At 42.7% G+C, this 22,080-nt stretch overlaps 1 protein-coding gene across 1 annotated transcript in view; it reads right to left on the reverse strand.

Moving 5' to 3' along the window:
• Positions 1-21,791, reverse strand: part of ROR2 (receptor tyrosine kinase like orphan receptor 2) — a 241,288-nt gene extending 219,497 nt beyond the window's left edge. Inside the window, exon 1 of the mRNA XM_077299925.1 lies at positions 21,402-21,791. Within this exon, the coding sequence (XP_077156040.1) occupies positions 21,402-21,483 (82 nt within the window). The 5' untranslated portion in view covers positions 21,484-21,791. The remainder of the gene's footprint in view (positions 1-21,401) is intronic.
• Positions 21,792-22,080: the final 289 nt, after the last annotated feature.

Genomic DNA, 22,080 nt, shown 5'->3' on the forward strand with positions numbered 1-22,080 from the left:
GCAGGCTGTAGGCTTTCTTGAAAAGATGGGTTTTCAGGTTCCGTCTGAAGGATCCGAGGGTGGTGGATAGTCGGACGTGTTGAGGCATGGAATTCCAGAGGATGGGGGATATTCGGGAGAAATCTTGGAGGCGGTTGTGTGAGGACCGAATAAGTGTGGTGGAGAGTAGGAGGTCTTGGGAGGATCGGAGATTACGTGAGGGAAGGTATTGGGAGATTAGTTCAGAGATATAGGGAGGGGACAGGTTGTGGATGGCTTTGTAGATCAGTGTTAGTAGTTTGAACTGGATTAGTTGGGGAATTGGGAGCCAGTGGAGGGATTTGCAAAGGGGAGAAGCATGGGAGTAGCGAGGAGAGAGGTGGATTAGCCGGGCAGCAGAATTGAGGACAGACTGGAGTGGTGCAAGAGAGTTAGCGGGGAGGCCACAGAGGAGGGTGTTGCAGTAGTCGAGGCGGGAGATGATAAGGGCATGCACAAGAGTCTTAGTAGATTGTGGGGTGAGGAAGGGACATATTCTGGCAATATTTTTGAGTTGGAGGCGACAAGAGGTGGCAAGAGTTTGAACGTGCGGTTTGAAGGACAAGGCAGAGTCGAGAGTTACCCTGAGGCAGCGGATTTCCGGTGCGGGAGAGAACGTGATGCCATTTACCATAATAGATAGATCAGGTAGGGGGGATACGTGAGATGGGGGAAAGATGACAAGTTCGGTTTTGTCTACATTGAGTTTTAGGAAGCGAGAGGTGAAGAAGGAGGATATGGCTGACAGAAACTCCGGGATTCTGGACAGAAGAGAGGCGACATCTGAGTCAGAGAGGTAGATCTGAGTGTCGTCCGCATACAGATGGTACTGGAAGCCATGGGACTTTATGAGTTGCCCTAGGCCAAGGGTATAGATGGAAAAAAGTAGGGGCCCTAGGACAGAGCCTTGAGGGACTCCAACAGAGAGAGGGCGAGATGAGGAGGTAGTGTGGGAGTGGGAGACGCTAAATGTGCGGTCGGAAAGGTATGAGGCAATCCAGGACAGGGCAAGGTCTTTGATGCCAAGGGAAGAAAGAATCTGTAGCAGTGGGCAGTGATCGACTGTGTCAAAAGCAGAGGATAGGTCAAGAAGGAGGAGGATGGAGAACTGTCTGTTAGCTTTGGCTTTAAGTAATTAGTAATTTTTGTCAGGGCAGTTTCGGTGGAGTGGTTGGGGTGGAAGCCAGATTGGAGGTTGTCAAGGAGAGAGTTAGATGAGAGGTGGGAGGAAATTTGAGTATGGACATGCTGCTCAAGGAGTTTTGAAGCAAACGGGAGCAGTGATATGGGGCGGTAGCTGGGCATAGCAGTTGGATCAAGGTTAGTTTTTTTGAGGATGGGTGTGATGGTGGCATGTTTGAAGACAGAGGGGAAGGTACCAGAAGATAGCGATAGGTTGAAGAGATGGGTTAGGGCTGGAATGAGCATGTTAGTGAGGTTGGGGAGCAAGTGGGAGGGGATGGGGTCAAGTGCACAGGTGGTGAGGTGTGATTTGGAGAAGAGGCGAGTAAGCTCTCCTTCAGTGATGTTGGAGAGGGAGGTTATTAGGGAAGGGCAGAGGTCTGGTATATGGAGTGGTTGGGGACGTGGAGCAGTTAGGGTTTGACTTGTTTGGTCGATCTTGTTTTTGAAGTAGGTGGCAAAGTCCTCGGAGGAAATGAGGGGAGTTGGGGGTGGAGGGAGTTAAATGTGCTGAACAGTTGTTTTGGGTTGTAGGATAGTGAAGATACAAGGTTAGTGAAATAGGTCTGTTTAGCGGAGGTGAGGGCTAATTTGAAGTCAAATGTAGCTTGTTTGAAAGCAGTGAAGTCGTCTGGCAGGCGTGTTTTCTTCCAACGTCGCTCTGCAACCCTGGATGCTTGTCTAAGTTTTTTTGTGAGATTGTTATGCCAAGGTTGCCTATTGGTTCGTCGCACTTTGCCATGCATGAGAGGGGCGACTGAGTCTATGGCTGATGTGAGAGTGGAGTTATAGAACGCGGTGGCGCTGTCCGTGTCGTGGAGTGAAGATATGGAGGACAGGGGTAGGAGAGAGTCTGAGAGTCTGTGAATGTCTAGATGTGCGAGGTTTCTGCGTGGATGTGGTAATGGCTGGACATGGGGGGCGGGTGAGGAGGACAAGGATGAGAAGGTGAGTAGATGGTGGTCAGATAGGCGGAAGGGAGAGGTTGCAAGATTAGATAAGGAACAGAGGCGGGTGAAGATGAGGTCTAGTGTATGGGTGGCTGTGGAGGACCACTGGGTGAGTCCAAAGGATGAAGTAAGGGCCAGTAGCTTGGAGGCTACATTCATATCAAAGTAATTCATTATATATGTTAACCTAAAATACAATTATGTTTTAACAATAGCCATTTTGACTTGTATAATTCCAGTTTGTGTTTCTAGAGACCACAGTTACCTTCCGATTTATTGTAAACCAGACCACTTACAATGTGGTTTCACATTTGCACTAAAAACATTATTGTCGTATTATAAAACTCTATAGCCCATATTGATAATTATAGCTGATCTCGTCATCCTGCCATATTAGAGACAAATGGCTCACTATGTGGTGTAACTAATAGTCCGGGCATCAAGTATCGCAATTACAGAGGAAGGATTGTCTCATTACACATTATGGTAAATTATACCATGAAATTAACCTTGGATAGAAAGGGATTGGTTACATTCTATACTGCGCTATGTCCATAGCCAGCTGTATATTAGACACTTCATACAGAAATCACCACTCTTGTGTCTATGCACATTGCCGAGCTCATTTATATTGGAACTCAACACAATGTTAGATTCCAAACATCTCCACCAAGTACAGTGCCTTGCGAAGGTATTCGGCCCCCTGGAACTTTTCAAACTTTTCCCACATATCATACTTCAAACATAAAGATACCAAATGTAAATGTTTGGTGAAAAATCAACAACAAGTGGAACACAATTGTAAAGTTGAACGAAATTTATTGGTAACTAAAAAGTGGGGCGTGCAATATTATTCGGCCCTTTAACTTAATACTTTGTTGTGCCACCTTTTGCTGCGATTACAGCTGCAAGTCACTTGGGGTATGTTTCTATCAGTTTTGTACATCGAGACGAGAGACTGAAATTCTTGCCCATTCTTCCTTGGCAAACAGCTCGAGCTCAGTGAGGTTTGATGGAGATCGTTTGTGAACAGCAGTTTTCAGCTCTTTCCACAGATTCTCGATTGGATTGAGGTCTGGACTTTGACTTGGCCATTCTAACACCTGGATACGTTTATTTGTGAACCATTCCATTGTAGATTTTGCTTTACGTTTGGGATCATTGTCTTGTTGGAAGACAAATCTCCATCCCAGTCTCAGGTCTTTTGCAGACTCCAACAGGTTTTCTTCAAGAATGGTCCTGTATTTGGCTCCATCCATCTTCCCATCAATTTTAACCATCTTTCCTGTCCCTGCTGAAGAAAAGCAGGCTCAAACCATGATGCCGCCACGTTTGACAGTGGGGATGGTGTGTTCAGGGTGATGAGCTGTGTTGCCCTTACGTCAAACATATCATTTGGCATTGTTGCCAAAAAATTCGATTTTGGTTTCATCTGACCAGAGCACCTTCTTCCACGTTTGGTGTGTCTCCCAGGTGGCTTGTTGCAAACTTTAAATGACACTTTTTATGGATATCTTTGAGAAATGGCTTTCTTCTTGCCACTCTTCCATAAAGGCCAGATTTGTGCAGTGTATGACTGATTGTTGTCCTATGGACAGACTGTCCCACCTCAGCTGTAGATCTCTGCAGCTCATCCAGAGTGATCATGGGCCTCTTGGCTGCATCTCTGATCAGTCTTCTCCTTGTTTGAGATGAAAGTTTAGAGGGACGGCCGGGTCTTGGTAGATTTGAAGTGGTATGATACTCCTTCCATTTCAATTTGATCGCTTGCACAGTGTTCCTTGGGATGTTTAAAGTTTTGGATATAATTTTGTATCCAAATCCGGCTTTAAACGTCTCCACAACAGTATCACTGACCTGCCTGTTGTGTTTCTTGGTCTTCATGATGCTCTCTGTGCTTCAAACAGAACCCTGAGACTATCACAGAGCAGGTGCATTTATACGGAGACTTAATTACACACAGGTGGATTATATTTATCATCATTAGGCATTTACTACAACATTGGATAATACAGAGATCCACAATTAACTTCTGGAGTGAGTTTACTGCACTGAAAGTAAAGGGGCCAAATAATATTGCACGCCCCACTTTTCAGCTTTTGAATTTCCACAAAAATTAAAAATAACCAATAAATTTCGTTCAACTTCACAATTGTGTTCCACTTGTTGTTGATTCTTCACCAAAAATTAACATTTGGTATCTTTATGTTTGAAGCATGATATGTGGGAAAAGGTTGAAAAGTTCCAGGGGGCCGAACACTTTTGCAAGGCACTGTATTCAACGTAAAGCTGCACAAGAAGTTTCTAGTGTGTATGTACTGAGATTTACATTACATGTAATGCTGACATGAGAAAAAAATATGTATACAATTCTTAGCGGCTACATTTACTCTTTTCTGCATGTGCACAATATACAAGAGGTTCAATGAATTGGTTAATTTCTGGATGGACAGTTGACTCTAGGGGAAAATGAAAAGGCACAACTGCTCTGAAAAGTGGGTTGATGCAGGCAGGAACCCTTCAACAACTGCTGATGAGCTGACAATGTGACATTCCAGCCGCCCCACACAGCACTTAGGGACTTAGAAGTAAAAAATGAAAACTTGCGCACGTTTTCTGCAGCCACATCAATAAGTAAAGTTCATGACTCCAGTTTGTTTTTCACTGTAATTCCATATGAATGGCCAGTGAATGTGCAAATCTATTTTCTGTACTTGTTTTGCTCATATTCATTTTCATCTATCAGATAGATAAGTATTCATTCAGAAATGGTAGGTCGACAACGTCACTAAAGACGTGGTCCACAACTGTGCTAGTAAAATGGCCAACTAAACCTCAACTTGAAAGCACTTACAAGGAGTGATGATGTCCTGTCCATCAGACACTTGACCCTGCTGCCAATCAGTGGACAGATGACTGTATGGACAAGAATTCATCACTTCCTGGCCCAGAGTGGTAGCACTGGAGTGGAGGGCATTTGTGTTGGTAACACTTCTTTCTTTATTTTACAATCATTCTTTCTTTTTGGTCATTTTTGAAGAAGAGGTAGAAAGCCCATTTCTTTTTTTTGACCACTGAGTAGGTGACATCAGGTACATGTTAGAAACTGAAGAAGCTATGGACCCTATGGTAATGTGCTAGTAAAGACTGGAGACTGATAGTGACAGAAATTGCAGTATGGGTGGCATCTCTGTATACTGTCTCAGCGCTGATACTTGATGTACTCCAATTTCTGTCACTCTGTTGGTAGATGAATAGTTTATTACAAGAAGTGGGCCGTAACCTTGACATACCCAAGCAATGTGCCTTCATCATCTACACTACCTAATATGGTAGCTTTTGTAGATCTCCTCTTAGTACCCTTATATTTAAACCTATATTTATATACCACAAGTGGTTTTGAGGAAAATGTGAAATGATGATGGGTCATCTGTCAGGATGCCAAAATCCATTCTCCAGGGGAACACACAGCAGGCACTTGGCAGGAAGACGATAAAACAAATAGTATAAAGTATGTAGCACGTACAGAATTTGTCCAGGGCTATTCAATGACTTTGTGGTACACGTCCAACTTAATTTCTAACAGAGTGACTGCATTGTATTTGCGCCACCTATTAATAATGCTCCATAGAATAATTTACACTTGGCCAAAGAAAATAATGTGAAGTGTATGCATGTAACATGTTATCTATGTCTCTAAAAATGTATATTACATGGGAAATTAACCACAATTCTACCTACGTCCTCACTTAATGGAAACCATTTACTGCCACTTACCAATGCTTACATATTGAACTGCGCTTGTTCCAAAATGTTCTATTCTTAGGGACTGTTTTTCCATTACTTGAAATAAGTATAGATGTTTTACTAATACCTACAGTAATGAATTGTGCCTTGGAAAAAGATTACTAAAAGGTATGCCCAAGGTAGAATTACAGCAAGAGATATTATTGTCAATTTCCTCATCCTACAAGATGCAGAAGGATCGTATACATGTCATTTACAGCTACTTACCCGCTACAATCCTAGACACTATATTTTATTTTCTACTAATGCAGGTAACAGATTAATGCTGGGATTTCTCTAATTTGTATTCCAGTCACATAGCTAAATGACGACTGCCAGATTTATCAGTCATTTTTGGCCCAAATTGAACCTCCATGAAAATCCTTTTGCAGAGGAAGACTCATCAAATCTTAACCAAGTGCAAAATGTACTTCACTTTTCCACAGCTTTATGTTACACCAAAAAAATATAATGTCCTCTAACAGGCAAACTGGGTGGTCCAATATATACATCCTACTGCAGGGAAGTTTTAATATTCAGTCAATCTGCTGTGTGTGGAAAGAATACCAAAGGGGAATTTCCTACTGAGTGTAAGATGAAATTGTGTTATTTTATAAAATGTTCATCCTAGTTAAAGGGAATCTGTCACCCCCAAAATCGTATATGAGCTGCGGCCACCGGCATCAGGGGCTTATCTATAGCATTCTGTAAAACATAATAAAAATGTTTCTTAAAATAAATATTAGCCTCCTTACTGTTCCTACAATGGCAGATTTCAGGACAATGCAGATTTGAGCTTGATAGATTTCTCAAGTCCAATTATTTATATCAATGGGGGATTCTCTTCATTAAAAGAAACATGTATGAGCAAAATAATTCTTACATAGATTGGAGATGATTAGATAGACAGACACTGGTATGGTCATTTATGGTATTACTGCATACTTTCCTTCAGTCCATGTATATTAACTACTTTTCAGAAGCTAGCCATGAATGGCTGATTGAAGTGTCTGCAGTATCGGTTTGCACTACACTTTTCAAGTTTATTGCACAGTTTAAAGGCGATTCCATTTTACAAGATAGCTGATCGCTTCTGAACCTTTTCACTGAAACCTAAGACACGCTCTTTGTTTTCTCTTTTAACCAGTGACTGACCTCACATAAACCAGCAGACTACCTACCTCTTAAGCTCAAACAAAGGACAAAGATGGGACAGGTAATCTACACTATTTTTAATGTCTTTTTTCACCCAGCAGGGCTTTACACAGTTAATTGCTGGTTTTAGAAAATGTTTGGAATAAGATTACTGATTAACTATCTCCTAAATATGTGATGCAAGAGGATGAGATATTACACTGTAATATAAGAGGAAAAAAGCCACAGAAACAGACACAAACACGGGAACAGCTGAAACATTTTAATGTGTTCCTATATGCATACGTATATATTACCATGTTTTCAGTAAAATGATGACTAAAAGAAGAGAGAGATGTTAATGTGGTTTTCCAAAATTGGTAGGAATTCGACTCTCGGCACCCTAGCCCTATTGGAAGGAGTCACAACACCCTTGACAGCACTGCAGCTCCATCTCCTTGCGCTCCATCTAAGATCCCATAAAACCCCTTTAAGATTCGCCCCTTTATTCTGCCTTTTCTACACTAAAAGTGATGTCAGAAGACATAATGATCAGGCTATGTGAATTGAAAAGCCCAAATTTTTTGCTCGCCAGGCAGACAAGCCAACACGAGATGAGTCTGGCACTGGGTTAAGGCCCCCATAGACATCAGACTAATATCAACAGATATCAGCCAACAGTCTAATGTGTACAAGGAGGGGGGGCCTTCCAATTCTCTCCCGACAGATGAGATTGAGGGAGATAAGGATCAGGCATGTCCCATTTCGGACTGCCAATCCGTTCCCTTTCAGCAAAATAACCCACTGCCAGAAGAATTGGGAAAGACGGCTGTCGCCCCAAAAAATAGGCTGAATAGTGATATACTGTATACGGGGGGTCACTTACTCTGCTCTCTCCTTAGAGGATACATAAATGATTGGCTGAGCCTTCATATATATTTGAGGAATCATGAGATATAACTGTCACCCTAACATTTGTCCAGCTAACAGTTTTATGAGGTTTTGTAAGGGCCTTTAAAAGTCTTCTCTAATTTCTGGTCACTGCATCTGTCAGTTTGTCAAAATGACTAAATATTGGTTACTTGTGAATGCATATTAAAACTATGTGCACACGTTCCGGATTTTTTGCATTTTTTCGGCGGTTTTCCGAGGCAAAAACGCTTATAAAACGCATACATTAAGCATCCCATCATTTTTAATGCATTCCGCAATTTTTGTGCACATGTTGCGTTTTTTTCTGCGATAAAGACGCATCGCGGAAAAAAATGCAGCATGTTCATTAATTTTGCGGATTTTTAGCGGATTTCCCACTATTTAATGCATTGGGAAGCTCCGGAGAAAAACGCGAAAAATCCGCACAAAAACTGCGAGTAAAACGAGAGAAAAAACGCATGCATATTTCCTGCAGAAAAAGTCAGTTTTTTCTCAGGAAATTTCTGCAAAGATTCCTGACGTGTGCACATAGCCTAAAGGGGTGGCCCCAAGGTGAACTTACTTTAATAATGACAGCGCTCGCTCTCTTTTCGGCTGAGATCTGCAGTAATAAGCCAGCAACACAGCGGTTTTACAATACACGGTGTGAAGGAGATCAGTGCCATCCCCACAGGTGACGTCACTGGACTCTGACGTCTATTCTAACACTGTGTTGCCGGCTCATTACTGCAGATCTGAGCCGACAAGAGAGTGGGCACTGCCACTGTGCACATCGCACAGCATACAGACAGAGCAGGGACTAGCCCCACCTCTGAAATGAGTGTCACTGATTACGCTTGTTTCAGGGTGGAGGAAGGGGCTGTGACATTGACCGCAGCCTCTGCCACATGCTCTAGTATCCCAGGATGCACTGGGGGCTCTTAAACAAATCATCATCAGATAGGAAGTAAAAAAAAAAATAAGACTAGCAGTTAGTGTAGTTAGGGAACGGTAGGGAATTTTTAAAGAAAGTACCATATAATAGAAAATACCGTAGTTTAGATTATGTCATCAAATAGATAAGGATTAAGATAAAATTTACCTTTGCTTTTGGACTACCCCTTTAAGATCTTAAATTTGCACAGAATAGAGGAATTGCCTCCTATAGCACATCAGTGTACATTAACAGGGACTAGAAATGCTTTATTTTTTGTTTATAATATTCTCTAAATCAAAATATTGCTCCTCATAGTGTTTATTTGATACCTCCCACTAATCATATTGAACAGGCATAGGGGGCTTGCTTATGATTAGCACAAGCAAAGTGCATTTTTGATAGAGCTCCAACTATACACAAACACATTCATAAAAAAATCAGAATATAAACTCACTTAAAGGGAGCTTATCAAATCAACAAACATAGCAAAGCACTAGAAGCTAAATGAAAGGATGGCTGAAATTAGTGTAAAGAAAGCAGGTTGAATGCATGTCTGACCCTGTAATTATTTTTACGCTGTCTGTACGCTAATATCTCACTTATTTCCCGGTCCTGCTACTTAGTGCATCTAATTGCACCACCCATAATTCTCTGCCTTATTATTTATCATTGCCATTCAATTATTTATTTAAAGGGTTCCTACAAACACCCGCACACTGACACAACTTTTGTCTATAGGGATCCATGAGTATATCAATTCCAGATGAGAAAAAAGACTACCTTTTCACTCAGAGGGGAAAATTAGAAAACTACATGTGCTCTATTATTTTAGCAATATTTATATAAAACTATAACTATTTAATAAGGCATAATACAAAACTTCTTACAGTGTATTAAACATTTATATTTCTAGTTTATAACAGCAATTGTACTACATAGGTTGGCAGTATTAAAGACTAATGGTTTTTCCAGGGGCCACATTTCACTATGATAACATATTATAACACTTATAAATACAAGTATGAAAGTGGAAACTTACATAAATTGTTGGGTGATAATTTGTACGATTTTCCAATTGTTATCACATTATTCCCTATCTTCTAATTCAACATCAAATTAGATTAAAAAAAAGTATAATGTCATAACTGCGTATCTTTCGTCAAAAGTGGTTAGAATGTAGTACCAAACAAACAATTTTGCAGACAGCCATATTTCCCTACTCACCTATACACATGAGCACCCATGTCTCGGCCAAGTGTTCATGTTTTCAAAAGTGAGACAAGTGGAAGCCACTGCCAGACACCTCTGGCAACTGCCTTTCTATTCCCAAGAATAAAATGAACCGCCGTTGAAATTGCAATGGCCTGATCATTCACTTCTCTCGACATTATCTATCGGGAGACACTCCCCCTAGACATCAGATGGTTGGCTGGTACTCATGAAATTGGTGAGAGTGGCCACTTTACATCAAATATGTATGGGGGCCTTAAGCTGCATTTTGCTGAAGTATTATCAGTTACCGTATAATTACTGTTTTTACCCTTCCTAATCAGTTATCTTTGGAATGTAACTTCTGGGCAACTATTTTTGTTACTGTAATGCTTCTCTCCCCTATGGCTTGCAGAAGAGAGTCCTAAATGGGTTCAGCCACCTATATAAAGTCCATATCCCTGGTAGGCCATATGGACATGGGTTACCTTTGTAATACAACCTCTTTAATAACTCATCAACTCTTGTGTAATCACATTCTCTCTTCCTTTTTTTCTTCTATCCTTATCGTGTTAGCAAAAATTGTTTATATGTTAAAAAAAGACTACCTCTTTAAAAGCGGAATGAACGCAGTAAAAAAAGGTCTTCATGTTACTTTGTTTTCATTCCTGCCTTTCTTGCCAAAAGTCTTTTTATCAAGAACACAGAAAAGTGAATACAACCTGTGAAGATCAGCTGCCTTTAAGAGGAATTTGCGTTTTTACTTATTCCTTTCCAAATTTTCTTTTAAACTGTATTCCTTAAGCCTGCACCCCTTCTATCTAAACAGGCAGAACCACAAAGTCAACAAAGTGTCCTTTATATTAAGGTAGTGGACTCAAATAGGATTCCCAACAATAAAGAAAAAGACCAAGCCGGCTCTTGTGGAGAACATATGGAAAGGGTTTCTGGGAATGACATGAAGGTGTAATAAAAGCATACTTAAATATTTGTTCTTCAGACTGTTCCCTGATTAAGTTAAGAGACCCTGACTCATTGCAGAGGTAAGCAGGGGGGCATTAAAAAAACTCATTTTTTTGTCTAGGTATTTTATGTGAATGGTTAACTAGCACAATTTAAAGGTATGAGATGTGACAATGAAAATATAACCTTATGTATAAGGTAACATGTAAATACTATTTTAACATTAGTCATGGCCCAGAAATCATCCACAACCATGTATGTAAAGCTATTTCAGGAAGGCCAGAATGGTTTTCACCTAGAAATGTATTCAAATTCTCAATACAAATTTTCTTTGGTCTATCGAATAGCACATGATTTTTAACCTAGCCAATAAATGCATTCATTTAAATTAGACCAACGCACAGTACTAAAGACAGGCCAAGGACAAGAGTAGCGCTAGGTCACGATAAAAAGGCAGGCTCTTTTTCCTAATCTTATACAGCATATACAAATAAGGCAAAAGAGACTTTACCTACTTACTGCTATATATTTATTTTTTCATCATTCATGACCTCTACCTCACCTAAATGCAAATACTGGAACCAAAGGCCAAAGAACAATATAGGCACTGGCACCCTGTGGTTTCCCAATTACACTGGATGTGCCACTTTGGACATATAAACTAGTGAGCAGACAAGGGAGGCATAGGCCTGAACACAAGACTCTAATGTATGAGTATCCTTGTCTTTAACTACGGTATATACATGCATTACTGTATCAACTTGGTCCACATTGTAATGATTAGCAGTGTAGCCATAACACTCAAGAAAACGAATAGTAAAAGGGCGATTTCAGACATTTCAAGGTTACATTGAGGACCTCAGAAGGTGGGCCATTTTGTATTCATTGGCCTTTGTTCTCCTACTTGTGCTGAAATAATTTGCAAATGGGCTAAATAAGAGAAAGGTTTGGGAAAGACAAAGAATGCATCTTCTTTCAGTGTGCTAATTCCTCACCATTCCTTTCTTGAAAAGGTTTAATTGCTTGACTGGAAGCCTTGAGCCCTGCATAACCCTCAGACATACTTAGCCGAATAACAACTTCCTTTATTGAGTAGCAACTCCAAAGGGACTAAACAACTTGAAATGTCTGTCTGTTTCCTGGTCAAGAGGGACTAAGAAAGGCAAATACTAGGATCCCAGACTCTAAACTACCATGAAACAAAAATAAAACTCCCTTTTTAGATATGGAAAAAACATTATCGTTGGCATCTAATTAAAACACTTATATATTGCAAATAAATAGGAGATAAGTTTCCAGCAGTACAGATACCTGGCTTGTCCACCTACTAAGATAAGTACAAGACAGTTGCTAGATGTTTCAATGCTACACTGTATTATGAAGCAACTGTTGAGCATTTAACGGTAGTCGGTCTCCTTGCTGGCTCCCCTCTGCGTCTGCTGCTCGCTACAATGATACATCTGAAGTGTAACAATTGAGGGGCTTCAGATATCGCACTCACCCACATCGTGTTCGCACCCCGCTTTGATACTGTGAGCATGTGGCCAGGATCATGTAGTGTCAGTGCACTCATGCAGACACAGTTCAGTCAACGCTTGCTCTGAACAAGTGAGAGCTGTCAATCAGAAGCAGGGAAGTACCAGATATGCAAATTGCATAACAGTGCATGGGGTCCTTGGCCGCGCCGAAGAACTCTTATTTTCACTTGAATTAAGAGTACTTTTCTCAGGCAGTGCACTATTGAAATGAACAGTAATTGAATTATTTTTACAGGCACTATGTATTTTGTGTATGGCAAACTGCCTTTTAAAAAGTTGTTCAATTTTGGATATCCTGAGGATATGCCATAAATATCTGATCGATGTGAGTCTCGCTACTGGATGAATATTCTGTACAAGTGTTCCTATGAACACTTGTTTCCTGATAATTGGCTGCTATAAACAGGCTGCCAATCTCCAAATGAATATGGAAAACACTTATTCGTCGGGTGAAATGATTTTTAACCTGCTGAAAAATAGAGATGAGAGAATCAGTTCACAGACCCCTGGCCCACTGGCCATGAGAGTAGCTTGTGGCTGCCGGACAGGAGCCCTGTGAACCATTTCCCTTTAAGCAGATTCCTTGGTGCCTCTTCTGTTTAGTAGGTGCAATGAGGTTGAGCTGGCCCTACAGATTTGAAGAGGCATCGGTGATTCTGGCAGGTAGGAAGGAGCTTGCAGGGCAACTGTCAAGTGGGTATGGCTTACTGACTTGGCCGCTATAACAGAAGCCTCCAATCGACTTAAAAATCCATGTGCTGGCCAGTACATTGTCCTATGTAAACAGAACATGGGTTCCCAAGAACAACGAGCACAAAACAATCTATGCCCAATAGTTCTCTTTCCATGGAAAGTGCAGTCACCCTGTCTAAACAGGCTATTAAACAGAGGAAGCACTACTGTGTATGGTAGAGTCAGGCACGATCACTGGCGGCTAAACTATCTAAAGTGTATGTCGGACTTAAGACTTGAATCTACCTCAAGAAAAAGGCCCCTTCTACACTACTGGGAATGGAGAGTTGGCCAAACTTACATGGCTCTGTCCATTCACTAGCATGGAAATTCCAAAAATTGATAGGCAAATATCACAGGTTAGCATCAGCTAACTGCAATCATCTCAAACACATTTGTTTTCACAGTTAGGGTACTGTCACACTCTGCAACTTTCCAACGATCACGACCAGCGATACGACCTGGCCGTGATCGTTGGAAAGTCGTTGTGTGGTCGCTGGAGAGCTGTCACACAGACAGCTCTCCAGCGACCAACGATGCCGAAGTCCCCGGGTAACCAGGGTAAACATCGGGTTACTAAGCGCAGGGCCGCGCTTAGTAACCCGATGTTTACCCTGGTTACCATTGTAAATGTAAAAAAAAGAAAAACACATACTCACATTCCGGTGCCTGTCACGTCCCCGGGCGTCCGCTTCCCTGCACTCCTCCTGCATCCTTTGTAAGCGCGGCCGTAAAGCAGAGCGGTGACGTCACTGCTGTGCTCTGATGTACGGCCAGCCGGCACTGACACAGGATGCAGGAGGAGTGCAGGGAAGCAGACGCCGGGGACGTGACAGGCACCGGAATGTAAGTATGTAGTGTTTTTTTTTTTTTACATTTACAATGGTAACCAGGGTAAACATCGGGTTACTAAGTGCGGCCCTGGGCTTAGTAACCCGATATTTACCCTGGTTACCAGTGAAGACATCGCTGCATCGGCGTCACACACGCCGATGCAGCGATGTCAGCGGGTGATCCAGCGACGAAATAAAGTTTCAAACGATCTGCTACGACGTACGATTCTCAGCGGGGTCCCTGATCGCTGCTGCGTGTCAGACACAGCGAGATCGTAACGATATCGCTGGAACGTCACGGATCGTGCCGTCGTAGCGACCAAAGTGCCACTGTGAGACGGTACCCTTACCCTTTCTAGGCCAATAAGCAATAAATCATTGAAACAGGAACTCATCCCTTGGCTCAATGCCAATGAAAGGCCTGCTAGTTTTGTAATTAGCAGAGAAACTCATTTCCATACAAATGACAATCCTGATTAACAACACTAAAGAGTCTAAGGGTACCGTCACACAGTACCATTTTAATCGCTACGACGGCACGATCCGTGACGTCGCAGCGATCATATGAATATCGCTCCAGCGTCGTAGACTGCGGTCACACGGTGCAATCACGGCGCTGGAGCGATGCCGAAGTCCTCGGTATCCAGGGTAAACATCGGGTAACTAAGCGCAGGGCCGCGCTTAGTAACCCGATGTTTACCCTGGTTACCAGCGTAAACGTAAAAAAAACAAACAGTACATACGAATTCCGGTGTCTGTCCCCGGCGTTCTGCTTCTCTCCACTGTGTAAGCGCCATAGCCGGAAAGCACAGCGGTGACGTCAGACGTCACCGCTGTGCTCGCTTTCCGGCCGGCGCTCACACTGCAGAGAAGCTGAGACACCGGAGGACAGACACCGGAATGTGAGTATGTACTGTTTGTTTTTTTTACGTTTACGCTGGTAACCAGGGTAAACATCGGGTTACTAAGCGCGGCCCTGCGCTTAGTTACCCGATGTTTACCCTGGTTACAAGCGAACACATCGCTGGATCGCTGTCACACACACCGATCCAGCGATGTCAGCGGGTGATCAAGCGACGAAAGAAAGTTCCATACGATCTGCTACGACGTACGATTCTCAGCAGGATCCCTGATCGCTGCTGCTTGTCAGACACTGCGATATCGTAACGATATCGCTAGAACGTCACGAATCGTACCGTCGTAGCGATCAAAATGTGACTGTGTGACGGTACCCTAAGAAAGGCTGCTTTCCTGCAAACAAATGGCAACCAGATAAATGTGATTAATTCTTCCCTACTGTCAACCCTTTCCTTCACTGCCTATTCTCCACAGATTGGCATTCACATTATATATTTGCAAATAAGAAGAGTACCCTGCATGTACTTATTTTGGTAAAAAAAAAAACACCATTTCAATCATTAAATTCTAATTATTATCCAATAATAAAACCGTTCATAAAAAAGTTACATTTGCATCTAGTTTGCTTGGCCAGATAAGGCTTACCTCTTTAAATAGTTATATTTCTGGCAAGTTTGAATTAGGTGCAGGTCAGCTAAATTTTGGTTAATTTAAATTAAAATAGTCCAAACATCTGTAAAGCAAAGTATACCTAATAGATATGTGTCAGAAAGACTCACTTAGGTTAGGGTCACAAAACCATTTTCTCTCCATCTCAGAAAAACGGTCCGATTATGCTACTCAGACTGTGAACAGAGTTTGATTAAAGTGCGATTCGATTTTCTTGGAGAAGAGAAAAAAAAAATACACAAACCCGTCACAAACACTTAGACTTGACTGGGCGAGTGCCATTCAATTCTTGCATGCTATGATTTTTTTTCTTGATCACTCAAGGGAAACACTTGCAAGGAAAAAATCAGACATGTGCACAGCCCCGTATAATAACATGGGTACGAGTGCTATTTGTCAAAACCACAGATAGCAATCGTCCCGATTTAAACGCTCGTCTACTCGAGGCCTAATTGTAATAGCATCTGCCAACAGCCTAATACCTGTGGGGGTAAGCTTATCTATGTGCCAATGTCTACTGGGCTGAAAATAGTGGGCTTGCCCTACAATGGAAATTTGTCAGAAAAAAAGAGGTGCCCAGCAGCTATCTCCTTTTAATGCATGCTTACATTGAGCCTGGTTGTTGACCAAACTGATATAATATTTGCTTTCCCATCATTAAGGACTATTATATCCCCAACTTTGACAGATACACCCATTATTTATTGTGTATTATTAATCCTGGACATTTCATAAACCCTAGTATAAAGCTCTCCACACACATTAGATATTTGTTGGTTGAACATGGTTTCGCTGATTGTTCATCCGACAGCTTCCATGATGAGTTTTTAGTGTGGTCGGTTGTCGGATGAGATTATGGGCAGCTAAACCCACATGTGCACAATATAACTCCCATCATATGATAGGGTTATGTGGCGTAATGTATTTCTTTGTGCTTTGGTAATCACTTAATATAAACATGCCATTAACCATATAAACGCTCTACTTCCCATTTCATTAGTGACATTCCAAAAGATCACAACGTGCAAAAAGCATCTCTCTTTGGAAAAATAGATAAATATATTCTAACCCAAGATATGAAGTTTGGTTCCCTAGCAAAACATGCAGATCAAACATGAGGACAGTGAAACAAGAATAAATTGGAACAGTTACAATCTCAATGTTATTATTGGGAACAAAGAGGAGCTACAAGACCAAGACATGCATGCCAAGACATATGAATAGAGATCGCTCTGCAGATATCAGATCACTTGCAGTTAGAATAAAGGAGAAACTTAATCTCAGAAGAGAATAGTCAGTTTTTGTCTGTTACAGAGCCTTCTACAAGCACTCAAACAATAGTACATGAAAATCTAGCGGGATCAGCAAATATATATCAGTGTATCTAATTACTATTAAAAATTGGAATCCGCTATGAATTAGAAACTGAACGTGACTGTTATGGAAAACATTTCTATCTTCAGATGTCTATGTGAGAGATAAATAATTGGCTCAATAATGAAAAGAAATTTGATGGTACAATGGACTTCCATTAAACAGTTACCTCCACTATATTGAAGATGACCGAACATAATTATCATAACCTGTCCTATCGGCTGCAACATCTTTGCCTCTACATGGCTTCAAAGAAGATGTCTTATACTAAAGGTAACCTCCTAAACAGAGAGAAACATTGCTGATCTGTGTTTACAAGTAATGTGGGGTGAGGAGCTTTCAACTGGAATATTCTTCACTTTATGTCTTGTTACAAGGTCTAGATGAATGGAACTGGAAAAAAGTGATGGATCTCTTCCCTCAGTGCATGAACTCGCACATAGAGGTAAAGAGTGATGTTATCCTGAAAGTAAAGTCATAAATATCTTCAAAGTGAGGTCACCTAAAGTAAATGGAACAAAAGAACATCATGTTGTCTAAACTCAAGGACATTCTCTCATGCAGAAGAGACACTCAGGAACTGAACAGCTCTTAGACACCAATCAACACATTCACAACTTCTCTCACTACATGGGACAATTTTAGCATCCAACTTTAAAATCACTTAGCTCCAATGCTTGTTCTGAATATATCATTTGGATGTCAATTATGCCGCATTAATGGATCCATTGCCCATTGACTACAATGTTAAAAAAAGGATGCGGCAAAGATCAGTTAGTGAATAACAACTTTTTTTTCTAACAGATTTCTGCCTGATCCATTCTAACGGATCATTATTGGACATGTGAACATAGCCTAAGTCTATGGAGCGTCAGAACAAGGCTGCATAGGCTTACATTGTTAAAGAGACTTCTAGCTCAGGGAGAGTCAGCAAGTCACAATTGTGATGATGTCGCTCAGAAAAGGAGAAGAACGGCGCAGTAGACGAGTATATTAGTACACTCTCAAGTCATCTTTGTTTCCCTACAAGTTCAACTATATTATATCCTGTGGCCAGAAATCAGCTGAGAGGAGCTCAAGAAAAGACAGATAAAAGAATTACAAATTAGCCTGTTACTTTCAGAACGAGATCACTGATGGATTTTCAGGTGAAGAGGTTGCCACTTTCTCATGTTAGCGCAGCTTTCCTCACACACTAACCAGAACTTCTGTCCATACAATGGCAGCTGGTTGAGGAATGTGTGACCAGACCAGTCCCTAAGCCTCCTCCAATAGGAGAACAGTTTTCTCCTGTGAGCCATTTTTCGTATTGCACCCACCCATATACGGTAAGTCTACAGGTGCATGTGAAACATTGCGCTGCACTAAGCTATCACCCGAGTGTAGTGCGATTCCTGCCAACGCCGGCAATTGAGGAGATGGAGAAATGAATTTCTCCGTCTCCTCCGCAGCTGTGCTCCAATTGGAGCAGTGCAGCAGCCGTTTGTCATTAGCATATCCCATCTGATGCTTTTGCATCGGACGCTATATGCTGGTGTGTCTCCAGCCTAAGACTTGCACTGAGTTGTGACTTCCCGGTTGCTCCAGCAAACACTTGAGCGATCCAGCAGGTAACAAACTGTTTGAGACCAATCGAAGTGGCACCGGGAACAGCTGAAGACAGCAGCTGGTAAGTATGAGACTAGGGGAAGGGAAATTAGATTAGTAGCACCACTCCAGTGCTGAAAGAAAGAAAAAAAAACTGCTGGAGTGGCGCTTTACTACCCCTGCACTTCCTTTTGCAGCATCGAGGAGCCCAGTTTGGGCAGCATCACAACCATGTGCCAAACTGTCAATCAATCAGGAGCACACTTGCCCCAACCCCCCCCCCCCCCCTCCCGCGCCCCTTCCCGGCAAGCAAGTGGTGTGTTCCTGAAGACAGAACATGGGACTAACAAACAGAATTTGGTCAAGCCGCACCCGATACTAACATAGTCTCCACGGACATCCGGGCGCACGTCCACACCAGGGGGTCCATCCCAGTAGAAGAAGTCCACGATAAATATTGAAAGAGGACAGCGCCACATCAGGAAGTGATAGACAGCAATATACTTTATTCTGCCTCCTGCGGCCGCAGGAGGCAGAATAAAGTATATTGCTGTCTATCACTTCCTGATGTGGCGCTGTCCTCTTTCAATATTTATTGAGAACATGGGACTAGTCCTTTAAGCCGGGGGCCTATTGCAATATAAGAAAAATTACGGTAGTTTAGTGATGATAATCTGAGCACAACTCTGTTAAAAGTAGAAAATAAATATTCTCCAAGGTTACTGCACAAATGTTATCAAATATTTTGTCTTTTTCTATATCAAACCATATTTGTAACAATTGCCTAAGCACTAAACTACTCATCACAAGTAACAGATCATCCAATTGTGCACTTTCAAGAGAGGTCATCATAAATCAACAAAGGATAAAGAGAAAACTGTCTACAAAACTCAGATCAAATGTCTCACATCACAGAAGAGGCATGGAGACCTTCTCCCCTCCCCCTCCTCCAGGTAATGCAACAAATGGCAGCCAGGCAGAGAGCACAGGACCCTGGAGCTGAGCAACAGGAAGTCCACAATCCAAGCATCTGTCACCTCCTGGGGAGAGCTAAATGGATTAGAGCAGGACTAGGAGAAGAAAAGTTCTTTCAAAACATGCATTTGATTAACATGTCCACTCCAATCTACAACATCACTTCTGCTCCCCTGAGCTATGATCACAAATCCCTGCTGCACTTTGAACTGTATGAATTCACAGCTCAGTAGGGGGAGAGGACAAAAAAAATTAACAGTCAAACACCCCAGATTACTGAATGGATTGACACCGGAATGACCTGTACTGAAACAAAGTGGTTAAATAGAGAGGCCTTTGTATGGTGCTCAATTGTTGATGCCTAGAGATCAGCAGGGTATATGTGGTGTACACAGCGTTGGCCCACATTGTCCAGTAATTCATTGTAAGGGCTAATAGGACACCAGTGATAAGATTAGTGCTGGACACTCTTGGATCAGATACTTCCCAATGGTTATCAGCACTGATATTGTCCATGCACTAATGACCTTCCATTTTTCTGGCTGGCTGTGTTTCTTGTGAGCTGTATTTCTAAAGGGCACCATACAAAGAGAGCAATCACTGGAGAAGGACATCATGGTTGGAATACTAGAGGGAACAAGACGAAGAGGAAGACCAGCAACCCAATGGCTTGATACAATCAAGATAACGGCAGTGAAGACCCTGGTGGCCCTATCTAGGCTTGCACAAATAGACCTTCCTACAGGGCGTTCATCTATCAAGTCGCCAAGGCCCTTGATCGAGAGCCGAAGGCTGTTAAATAATAAATATGACCTTCCCGTAATCTCTTAGGCAATCCAGTCATTAAAAAGCCACCAATAACCAGTTCAAATAAGAAGGACCACTAATATACAAGTCTGCATTGGTGTCAATGTGTCCCCAGTGCACCAGGAGATAACAATTACGATTGTTTTCCATTGTTGCTGATCAGACATTTAATTAATACAAGATATTAATGTATCAAGCATCAGGTAACCAGAAAAGTAATAAGGTAACGATTAAACGCCCGCTGTCATGGTACAGGGCATCTCCGACTAGATACTATACATTTAGAGCGGACCATGGTGGTCTTCTGCATGCCAAGGCTGAGTAATGGCTTTCTCTATACCGGTTAGTCTTCAGCCTAATATTGAACATCTGAAACCAGTGCATGGGTTAGGAATATGCCCACATGCGGGAAGCCTGGCACTTGTGATTGGCCGGAGAGGGTGTTGTTGGCATATTGCGCACATTCCCTTCTAACACCCCCCCTCCCACCATTACCACTTAGTGGCCATTCAGCAGATGCACTAGTCCCCCTCCATTATAGGTGCGCAGTGATAAAGAGGAGCAGAAATGGAACAGTTTGCAGCAGTCACCTGAACAATCTCCCACGAATCCAACCCTGGAACGTGAATGAAGTACGGAAATACGGCAAGAATAGAGCTGCTCTCTTCATATTGACATTTGTATTATTCCTGCAATATTTAGCTATGGTTGTTTCACTATTGACATATTTATTGTTAAATGCAACATCTGGAGTAGATTCACTAAAGGTAGAACTCACTACTCCACCCAGCATTCTCAGCCAGGACCACCTTTAGGGGCTCTCTACAAGATTAATGGCTAATAATGCCCCTGTGAGTTGTATGGAGCCCACCAACATCTGGCCACTAAGTCCTTGGGCATCTGCAGGGCCCCCCACTCTCGGCATGTGAGCGCTTACCTGCAGCCCGCGGAGCCAGCACCGAGCACACTGCCAGCAGCCCCAGCAGGGCAGCGCCGAGCCCCTCCGCACTCCCGGGCATCCTCCTCACACAGCTGCAGTCGGGGCAGGGTCGGGACTGGCGGGCATGCCCCGCGCTGCTGCTGCTGCTGCTGCGTGTCCCCCGCACAATCAGCTCTTTGTCAGCCGTGCGCTGCTGCTGCTTCACCTTCTCCCCGGACAGCGGCGGGCACCGGGTGTGGCACTTACGGGACCAGGGCAGCCATCCTTGTAAGCTCCACACGGGCACGGACAGAACCCACAAAATAGACTTCAGCAAATAAAAAAAAAAAAAGTTTGGAGCGGTCCCTCCACAGAGTGCCAGACCTGCCCCTTGTGAGTCCCGCACACTGTGTGAGGGGAGGTAGCGGTGGGCAGGCTCTCCTCCCTGCACCCCCTGCCAACAGCATCCTGACGTCACGGCCCGGGAACCTCTGTCAGGCACGGAGGCAGGAGCCGGTGGGAGCGCCACCTGCTGGCCAGGACGCCAGGTGTGCGCCTCTGGCCGAACGGAGGCCGCTGCGCTGTGGCACTGCAAGTACCAGCACGTCCTGCTGAGCGCCGGGTCACAGCCACAGGAGCAAGCTTCCGTACACTTCACCGTATGTTGTCGGACAGCTCTCGGAATATGTTGGCTATT

The sequence above is a fragment of the Ranitomeya variabilis genome, chromosome 1 (genome assembly GCF_051348905.1).
Source record: "Ranitomeya variabilis isolate aRanVar5 chromosome 1, aRanVar5.hap1, whole genome shotgun sequence".
NCBI lineage: Eukaryota > Metazoa > Chordata > Amphibia > Anura > Dendrobatidae > Ranitomeya > Ranitomeya variabilis.